Raw genomic sequence first — 10,191 nt, forward strand, 5'->3', positions numbered from 1 at the left:
AAAAAATAATAGCCAAAGTTGTATGCTAAGTTGTATGGGTGAACTGTTTCAGGCAATAATTGAGTGCAGAACATGGATCTGAGTGCCTGGAACTCAAACTATATTTCCAATTTAAAATCATTCTGTAAAGAGATCAGATTTTCCTGATTAAGAACCTTGAGAGGGGTTATATTTAATATCCACATCTACATTTCACGCTGTGCTCATATTTAATCTCTTGTCTAATAACCAGTTTTTAAAATGATATTGACTTAGCTAGAAGACAGATGCAGCTCTAACAGGATATTTTCACAAAACAAAATAAATGATATAACTTCTCTTGCCGAGCTCCACACAGCAAAGGGCATGACCTGAACACCCACACTCACCCGTGTGCTGCACAGGAAAGAGCCTGAATTCCTTGCTCAATAAAACACCAACAATTACCTCATTCAAAGATTTTTTTCCTACGTTGAGTCTGTTTACGAATATATGTAGTTGGAGAAAATAGTTATTCCAAAGTTTAGAAAAAGTGTGTTTTCTGAGAAGGTCTTCCAGCCTTTGCTCGTTGTGTCTGCTCTTCCTGCTTCTCTTTTCATGTGGGCAGTAGCACGCCAGGAGTGACTGTAAGTATGTTTGTGAAACGTATTATGACAGTTGGCAGCATCCTACATCTTCAGTCCTGTGTCTTTTGTAAAATCACCTCTTTGCCTGTATCCCAAGCATTTATCCCTGTGCTTCCCAGTGTGATAATTTCCATGTGAGCCTTTGGGGCTCATCTAAGACCCTGCCGCTTGCACATGTGGATGCTTGCAGCTGCACAGAAGAAAGACACTTCTTTGTGCTTGTTCTATGGGTTTTATCTAAACCAAAAGTACACGACATGATGTTAACTTAGGTTATTGCCTAAATAAAGAATGCATTCCATCCAAAGGCACCAATATTTATTTTCATTTTATTAAAAAAAAAAAAAAAAAGAAATTATTTTACTTAAAAGCATTATTTTCACATGGACAAACCTATTATCCCTACCCCAAAATTCTTCTTTTAATTGACTGTGACACCAAAATGATCTCAACATGTATTAGCTCAGCAAAAATAATGTGAAAAAATACTACGAATAGAACCAAAAGATTTTGATTATGAGGCGTAGATATTGAAGTGAAGACTGTAATACATGTATTCATGTTTGAGGACAGACTATTAGCATCTTGGAAATTTTAAGAGATAGTGAGAACTGCAGCCGAAAACTGAGCTAAACTGTTGATGTACAGGACACCAATTTTTACAGGAGAATTTATGACAAACAGGGCATCTTCTAAGGCTTTTAATAAAGTCCCTTATCTTCAAAGAGCCCTCTTCCTCCTTTGTACTTTTGAAGAGAAAGTGATAGAAAGCTCAGGCAGCGATAGCATCCATTTCCCATAAAACTCTCACTGTGTTTACTGTCAACTGAAGTGTTTCATTACCTCAGAACTAAATCACATTCAGCTGGTGCCACACTCACTTTCCAAGACCAGGTGATAAATACTTGAATTTCTGCAGGCAACTGGTAGCCTCTTCTGACACAGCTCAGGGGGGTGCAGATGCATTCATATGCGTGTAAGAACATTTGGAGAGCGAAGCCCCTGTGGTCTTCCCCTCCTCTTCATCACCAACATCTCCCCGTATTGCAGGGGGCTTTTGCTTAGCACAGCAGGCAAAAGTGGCTAGAAAACCCATGCGGAAACGCTTGTTCATAAAGCAGTATATGATAGGGTTCACGCAGGCAGAAGTGTAGGACAACAAGTGGATAAAGGAGATAGGAGCTCCTGAGAGACGCTGGTCTGCCGAAGTGGTGTCAAACGCGCGCCAGGCATTGACACTGAAGATGGGAGTCCAGCAAAGGAAAAACAAAATCACTATCACCATGAGCATGCGGATGACGAGCTTCTTGGCCATTAAGTTGGCAGAAGAACTGCTGCTTCTCACCCTCTCTATTTTGCTATGGCTAGTAGCAGAGAGCTGTTGCAATGGCATTTTCCTTTTTCTTTTGGTTTTGTTGAGGTAGCATCCATCTCCATCCTCATATTTGGCGCTGCAGGTACTTACTTTTCTTTCTGTACACATAAATTAGTGCTTAAATAGTTGGCAAAATAATAACTCTGAACAGTGATTCAAAATAAAAAATGGAGAATGGAGTCTAAGTCTAAATAAATAACATAATTCACAGCTGAACAACTGCTGCAAAGAAAGCACTGGCCTACTTCTGAGTCAGTTGTATATCAGCTGCTCTGCATCCTCATCTCCCAATATTCTCACATCTTAACTCTATACAAATTGATGCAAAAGATGCAAGAACACCATTTGCTCAAGTATCCACTGAAGATAGTTCTCAAAATTATATGGTTCTCTCTTAATTTGACAATTTTTATTGTGGTGTTTATTGACACAAGTGGTCCTCATCTATGGCCAGAAAAAAAGAAATCTTGGTATTTCTATAACAAGCAAATTAGAAATTTAAGGTATCGTGCCCAGAGTCTCTGCAAACAAGCCACAGGTGAGGCATTATTTGCTAGTGACTAATGGAATAACTTCAATGAACAAATGCATCTGGCATGTTCATGACCATGACTGACCATAATGATCATTTCTGCAAATAGAGAATTTTGCTTTCCGTAGCCTCAAGATGACTGCTCATATCTTCAACTCTAACTTAAAAAAAAACCCCAAACCTAAATATATTGTTACCTCGTGAAGATCTTCTCTGGCTGGCATCAAATTTTATTCCTCTGTAGAGTTCCAAAGAAATTAGGCCATAAGCAACCATCATTATAATCCCAGGTATAAGAAAGAGTACGAGTAACAGGAAAATGTACCTAAAGAATCAAAAGAAAAACTGAGACCAGGGAACAGCACAAAACCAGAAAAACTCCTTTTTCTCCAGGTGAGAATTGGCGGGGGAGGAGGATTTTAAGACTTTTCTGAAATTTTTTCATGCTAATACAAAGCATCGTTTTGACAGCTCTGGAAATTAGAAGCTTCCCACCTCTTCTTCTTCTTCCCCCAGAAAATCACAGCAGGAACAAAGCTATCATGGCTGCAAAACATCTGTCATCCAGAGGAGATGGTCACTCCATTAGTGATTAGAGGGGGCAGAAGGTCTCTACCCATGAAGTGGGGCTCCCTGCTGTAACCAGATTAGTGTCGGATGTAGATGTAGGATTGGAGCACTGTCTCTCCCCTCGTCTCTCTGCCCCTATACTCTGAAGGGACCAAAAGGGTTCAGTTCTCAAGAAGGGCATTTGCAACCTCTCCAAGTTCTCATATTTTACTCCTCTGCTTCAGAGGACCTTCAAAGAAATTGCCTTCAAACAGGCAAGGCAGCACACACAGGGGCACTTGTATATGTTTGCATTTTACAAAGATTAATCAAGGGTTTCTCTGAAAATATTTAAGTTCATGTATAAATGAGTGAAAGCAGTATTCGTAGTTGAAGAGTGACAGATGCTTTCTTTACAGCAACAGGAGGGGCTTAGCAGACCATAGTGTGAGAATCATTGCCATGTTGGGTATCATTCCTATGACAAGGGAAAGTTCATATGAGTGTCAAAATGTATGCAGCTTTAAAATATGATTTTTTTTAACTTCCTAAATAAGCATGATAGAAGTGTAAATGTTTGCTGAAGGTTAATACTTGATTTTCAATAGGCTTAATGCTACCATGAAATCCTGTTTTCCACCAGATAATTATGCATTTGCTAACAGTCAGTTATGTCTTACCAAGACTGCTGAATGACATCACTTGGCCAAAGGAGCCGACACATATTTGCAGTGGTGTTGTTATACTTGGTAAAAGGTATCAGTTTGCTGTAAATTGGGTATGGTGACATGATAGTAAAGGAAACACACCAGGTAGCAGCAATCACTTTCAAGGCATGAGATTTTGTCTGCCAGACCCTGGACTGCAGAGGTTTGCAAATGGCACTGTATCTCTCCAAAGATATGGCAACCAGGTTGAATGTAGATACACTTACAGAGACACCTATATATATAAAATAAAGAAAAAGGTTATTCTCTTGCTTTAAAGGTTCCTATTATTTTCAAATAGTTTTGCTGTCTTTCTGTATGCATATAGAAAATTAAAAATATAGCAAACTACTTATAAGCTAAAATATTTATATCACACTGATTAAGTTAGAGAAGAGTGTGTGGGCAATGGGTGGGAGTCTCCGGACTGATGTTCCTGCTCTGTGCTTCTCTTAACTCCAGAATTCCAAGAGAAAAGATTAATTCTGTCAAATGATGAAATTCTGATGACAGGGAAAGAATTTTTCTGCCTAATTCTCTTTGCTGCTGTGCTTTATACATTCTAGTAATTGCACTGAAGTTCAAGCAAGCATTTGAAATCAGTGGAATTATGCTGTTGATTACTCTTTTAACATAGAAGTTCATAGTCCCTCTTCTATTGTTTTAATTTTTTTAAGTGTCCTGCTTGACTGGTGAATCTGATTTTCTCATTCAAGAGAATTAAATGTGTTATCACTTTTTAAAATAGATGTTAATGGAGTTACAAAGCAGGAGAAATGAAGTCATGAGGCAGAATCTTTGTCCTTCAAGTACCCTTAATTTCTCCTGTTCATATATTCTAAAATACAACACAGTGGTTTGTATTTCTGTCACTGAGGTGTCCCAGTTTGTCACTGCAAGAATATAAATATTTCTTCTTAACTTTATCAGAAATTTTTCTTTCATTGAATGAGCTTCCATTAAATGATCTTTGTGAATGTTCTAATGTGGATCAAAATATAAAATGCCAATAACTTTACAGTTTACTTTACACAAATTATCTGTAATTTAAAATCAGGCTTCCCACATTTTAAGATGAAAGATTAAGAGCATAGTTGATACAATGGGTGTCCGTGTCTGTTTGTCAGTTGAAGCCTCTGTTAACCTGAACTGCTAATGGGAAATATCCACATTCTGACTCTTAAAATAAAACACCTTCACAATGAAAAACTTCATGTTCAAAAACATTTCACTGGATTTTTTATAAAGTAATTTACACAGTGTGAAACAAGAGAAAGATGATAATGCTTCACTAATTTTTTATGGTATTTATGGCAGCAATTCATTATAATTGTTTAAACATGGCCTTTAGTTTTATTGGTTTTATCTACAAAAATATGTTGATTTCCCATTCACACACTTTGGATGTGTACTTTCACATTACATCAAAGTTCTCAAGGGCACAGGTTGAAAAGGGACCTAAGGTTTCTGTAATTAACCAAGGGTCTCCCAAAGCAGCAAAAACTTTACGTAAATGTTCTTTTTTTTTTTTTTTTTAAGAAACAAGCAAATTCACAAAAAATATTGGAAGTGAGACACAATTGCTTACATAGACATACATAATCCAGGCATTTTGAAGTTCCTGGCTCCACAACCAAAGGAGGTAAGGCACAGCACGTAAAAGTCAGCCTGTAAAACCTGTATCTGTATTTTGTGGTCTCCTGGTGAGCTCTGATCATGCCTGGTCTGTTCTCAAAAAGTGCTTGCTCTAACTTCCAGCTCTGCAAATGACACCTACTTTGGCCTATTTTTTTCATATATCACTACTAGCAAAAATCTGTGGGCAAAATCTGACCTTCATGAGGATTGTACAACCCTGTAATTTCTGATGGGTGATCTGAACACTGCTAATAACTCTGTCAGCAATGGGTAAGCAAGCGCATGTGCCAGGTTCCTCATTAAAGCTTGGTCATGCAACGTACTTCTCACTTAACCTGATCCAGTGAAACACTTCTGTGTAGTTAACATCAAGTGGTGCCTCTGTGTTTTGCTGGATCATACAGAGGAAACTAGAACCACACAGATTTGACTAAAAAGTTGTTCCTTTATGATTTTGGTAACTGTTCGATGGCAAATGGAAACAATCAGCTTTTTACTTGTCTTTAATGACCTTCTCACCTATCTCATTAGTCAATCTTCAAAATAAGTATAAACTTCCAAGACTTACCCATGAAGTAAGTGGCAGTTTTGCAAACAGCGCTACCAAAAATAAAATCTTTCAGCAGGTTGGGTATGAGGGTGAATGGCATGCAGAAAAGGCAGAGCATCAGGTCGCTGACTGCTAGTGACAGCAGAAATGTGTTGGTGACTGTTCTCATCCGCTTGTTTCTTATCAGCACTGTAATTACCAGAATGTTCCCCAAAACGCTGAGCAGAAATATCAAACAATACAGCAGAATCCGAATTATCTGATGCAAATCTGAAAATTCTCACAAGGAAAAAATCAGTTATGCGATATACAGATGATAGACTTGTATGCTTCATCCTTTAATCAAAAGGTAAATCCTTTCAAAAACCTTTTGGTATTCAGTTTTACTAAGGTTTATGTCTTTACACCAATATAAAATCAGTGGAAGTTCTCAAATTCTTAAACTTATTCTGATTTACCTGAATTGCATAACATTAAAATACAATACATGCAATACAATGTCCATTTGGAGAGCCAAATATGACTTCTTAAAAGCACGTTCTGCTCACACTACTTTTTGTGCAGCACTCACTCCCCATGGGAGTTCCTTCTTTATGCACAAGTAAGAAATGATACAGCAATCAAAAATATTTTAATACATCGATGATTTTCTTCAGCCTCAGAGTGCTATAGTTTCATATTTAATCACTTTCATATGTGGTATCAGATCAGATACCTCCGTTGCTGTTGAATTGCTCAAAGAGTAAAAATCATGTTTCTCCAAGTCCTTAGCAGAGGTGTTTACATTTTGTGCCCAATAGTGCTGCTGTTTTAGTTTTCCATTATAGCAAAATTTTGTTCTAGTTGAAATTTTAACTTGGAAAACCAGCACACACTAAATTCTTTCCTGCCTGTTTCCCATCCTAACTTATCAGCAAGCAGCTGATTTTGCACTCCCTCACAGAAAAAAGCCTCGTGTAGCTGTTTCTTTCTATAGTACCTCTACTTCCTTCTCGAACTAAAAATGCCTGAAAAAATCTGTTTCTATACATACCTTTAGAAGGATAAGTTGGATCATCCACACAGAAAAAAGTGTCATTTTCCAAGATGATATCGCACAGGAAAGCAGTGATATTGGTACCGTTCCCAAGGAAGCTAGCATCAACTATTTCCATTCTTCAGTGTCCACAGGTTAGCTTTGATGAAGAAGAAGGTGGGTTTGTAACTATCTGCCCGCTCTTTCTGTAAACAAATACATTTCTGAATGAAATCTTCAGGAGAAATATGAGAGAGGCAGTTGTGCAAGGAAGCTCTTCTAACTCTCCGTCAAGACACCCGGCACACAGAGCCCTGTTCAGGCTGAACAAGATTTATTCCAGTGGCACACAAGGCAGTTCAGAAAAGCAAAGCATGTGTGCACATACACGCTCACATGTATGCACGCACATCCACACACACATCCCCTCCGGTACTTTTTTAGATCCACCCTCTTCTGTTACTGGCCTACTGTTGGGATTGTAAACAGGCTAGAAAAAGATTACAGCATTAACCCCTTGGAAGATTGCTTCTACTCACATCTGTGCAGTATTTCTCAGAGGGAGTCCGTATTGCCACGGCCAATAAATCACAGCCAGTGAGTGATGAGAGTGATAAATCCATCTCTCAATGAACAACATAGAAAATGGTAACAGTAGCTGAATAAAAGGGCAGAGAAGAGAAAAACATAGTGAAAATGTTGCATGCCTTACATGAAAACGATTCTTACCTTCACATTTTTTTGAGCAGACTGAAAACTGGGTATGCTCAGAAAAATGAGAGCTGTCACATTTATCTTATTTGGTGATGCGCACGAAAGCGCTGTACGTGACTGATCCACACCCCAGGAAGTTAATAGAAAGACTCACTAATTTCAATGTTCTTGGATCAAACCTTATGAAAGTATTATATTAGAATTGTCAGTTAATATAAGCTGAATCCTACACATTTTCTCAGTGCAAGGACTTGTATATGACTTGAATGCAAACTTTACGAACTGATAAACTGTGGCACATTAGTTATGCATTACTGTAACGCACAATGATCTTGATTGGTTAAAAGAAACTCTTTTTTCTGAGTTCTGCTTTTTGAATACATAAACATCATCCTCTCTGGTGTTTCCAGAAAGTGATGGGCGTTTAGCTTACAGTATACAGCTTGTTTATGGCCAAAAAAGTAAATTAATATTATAAGTGAATCCCTGCTATAGCTCAATGGAAAACAAATTTCACACTCAAATTCTCTCCTAGTTAAATAAGCAGATCAATAACAGGTTCCTAGTAACAGCTTCGGGCCCCTTAAAGTTGATATACACAGACTGGAAGGCCTGGATTTCTTTTCCAGTCTCACCAGCCTTGCTCTATAGTGCCATTAACTGGACTGGGTATGCAGGAGAGTAGATTGGAAAGTTACATCTAAAGTCTGAATTTCTAAATTTTCTTTTCTTCAGCAGAGTAATTATATTTTTTCCATTTCTTTTACAGAATTTTGCAGTTTTTAAAAATCTGAGATAAAATGACTCAAGCTAGCAACTGGTGTATACAACGTGTAACTGTCTCAGCTGAAAAAAACATTCAGCCCAGCAAGGACTCAATTCCAGTTTCAAAGGTATAACATACTGTTAGGAAATTAATCCAGAACGACATGTTCTGGTTAATTTTTCCACTCATGAATCTCAAAATTGCTTTCTGTATCCATATGCGACTCACTTCAATGAAGTCTTTAAACTTTAGAGTGTTTTCTTCTGTTGCAAAGTAGCATTCAATCTGAATGATTCTGAGCTTTAAGAGACCTTTCTGTATAAAAAGAAGCTATTATAATTATTTATAATTACTATAATGGTCTGACCTGCTGCAAAACACAGGCTGGGTAATTGTGTTTAGCAATTCCTTTACTGAATTAAATAGCCTGTAATGGAGTTAGAGTCTTTCTGTAAGCAAGATGTCAAATTGTTGTTCTGGGCTTATTCTTAATGTGGAAGAGATCTTTTTGGGTTCCTGGCACCTTCTATTAGATCTGCATTAGAGAAATCAGTTTCAGTTGTGTTGAATGGCTGATATTAGCAGTATTTCCTCTATTACTTTTAACCAAAGATGTGTTGCTATTTGAGGTTGGATTCTCTCTCAATTAATTTTTCATCTACAGTTTTTATACTGGTTATACCACTATACTTTTGGGGTGAGGGGTTAATTGCTGGTGTTCGGATGAGTTATAGTTTGGTTATTCCTGTACCATGAAGAAGCAACTGTACTATACTATACTATAGTTATACTAAAATATATACATAGTTTATGTATATATATGTATATATATAACTATATATAGCCAGCTGAATATGAGCCAGCAGTGTGCCTAGGTGGCCAAGAAGGCCAACAACATCCTGGCTTGCATCAGAAGTAGTGTGGCCAGCAGGACTAGGGAAGTGATCGTCCCCCTGTACTCAGCGCTGGTGAGGCCACACCTTGAATACTGTGTTCAGTTTTGGGCCCCTCACTACAAAAAAAGACATTGAGGTGTTGAGAGAGTCCAAAGAAGGGCAATGAAGGTGGTGAAGGGTCTAGAGCACAAGTCTTATGAGGAGCGGCTGAGGGAATGGGAATTGTTTAGCCTGGAAAAAAAGAGGCTGAGGGGAGACCTTATTGTTCTCTACAACTACCTGAAAGGAGGTTGTAGCAAGGTGGGCGTTAGCCTCTTCTCCCACGTAACAAACGATAGGATAAGAGAAAACGGCCTCAGGTTGCACCAGGGGAGGTTTAGCTTGGATATCAGGAAAAATTTCCTCACCAAAAGGGTTGTCAAGCATTGGAACAGGTTGCCCAGGGAAGTGGTTGAGTCACCATCCCTGGAGGTATTTAAAAGATGAGTAGATATGGTGCTTAGGGACATGGTTTAGTGGTGGACTTGGCAGTGCTAGGTTAATGGTTGGACTTGATGATCTTAAAGGTCCTTTCCAACCAAAGCGATTCTATGATTCTATACTTTAGTTATACTAAAGGGAGAGATTAATTTTTATTATATGTTGTCAAATACAGGCTAAGACTGTGCACTTGTCATCATCCACTGGGCTTCCAGACTTGCTAAACTGGATTGCGTAGAGTCTTCCATGAAGTCTCCAGGACCTGGTTAAAAAGAAGAGAAGAAAGAGAGTGAATCTAAGCCTGGGGGGAGACGCAGTTAGTGATAGGAGGGAAGACAAGATTAGGGGGATCATTGCAATCAAA

At 38.2% G+C, this 10,191-nt stretch overlaps 1 protein-coding gene across 1 annotated transcript; it reads right to left on the reverse strand.

Moving 5' to 3' along the window:
* Positions 1 to 1,551: 1,551 nt before the first annotated feature.
* CCKAR (cholecystokinin A receptor) lies at positions 1,552 to 7,110 on the reverse strand. The gene is made up of 5 exons (XM_068404028.1): positions 6,990 to 7,110; positions 5,975 to 6,226; positions 3,742 to 4,003; positions 2,710 to 2,837; positions 1,552 to 2,078 (listed from the first exon to the last, which is right to left on the reverse strand). Exons 1-5 carry the CDS (start codon positions 7,108 to 7,110, stop codon positions 1,552 to 1,554), a joined length of 1,290 nt encoding a protein of 429 aa, XP_068260129.1.
* Between the last annotated feature and the right edge of the window lie 3,081 nt (positions 7,111 to 10,191).

This window comes from Nyctibius grandis, chromosome 6 (genome assembly GCF_013368605.1).
Source record: "Nyctibius grandis isolate bNycGra1 chromosome 6, bNycGra1.pri, whole genome shotgun sequence".
NCBI classification, from domain to species: Eukaryota; Metazoa; Chordata; class Aves; order Nyctibiiformes; family Nyctibiidae; genus Nyctibius; species Nyctibius grandis.

Coding starts and splice junctions, on each gene's coding strand:
- CCKAR (XM_068404028.1), bottom strand. CDS start 7,110: ATGGAAATAGTTGATGCTAGCTTCCTTGGGAACGGTACCAATATCACT. Junction 6,227..6,989: donor TCCAACTTATCCTTCTAAAG/GTATGTATAGAA, acceptor GAGAATTTTCAG/ATTTGCATCAGATAATTCGG. Junction 4,004..5,974: donor AACTGCCACTTACTTCATGG/GTAAGTCTTGGA, acceptor TTATATATATAG/GTGTCTCTGTAAGTGTATCT.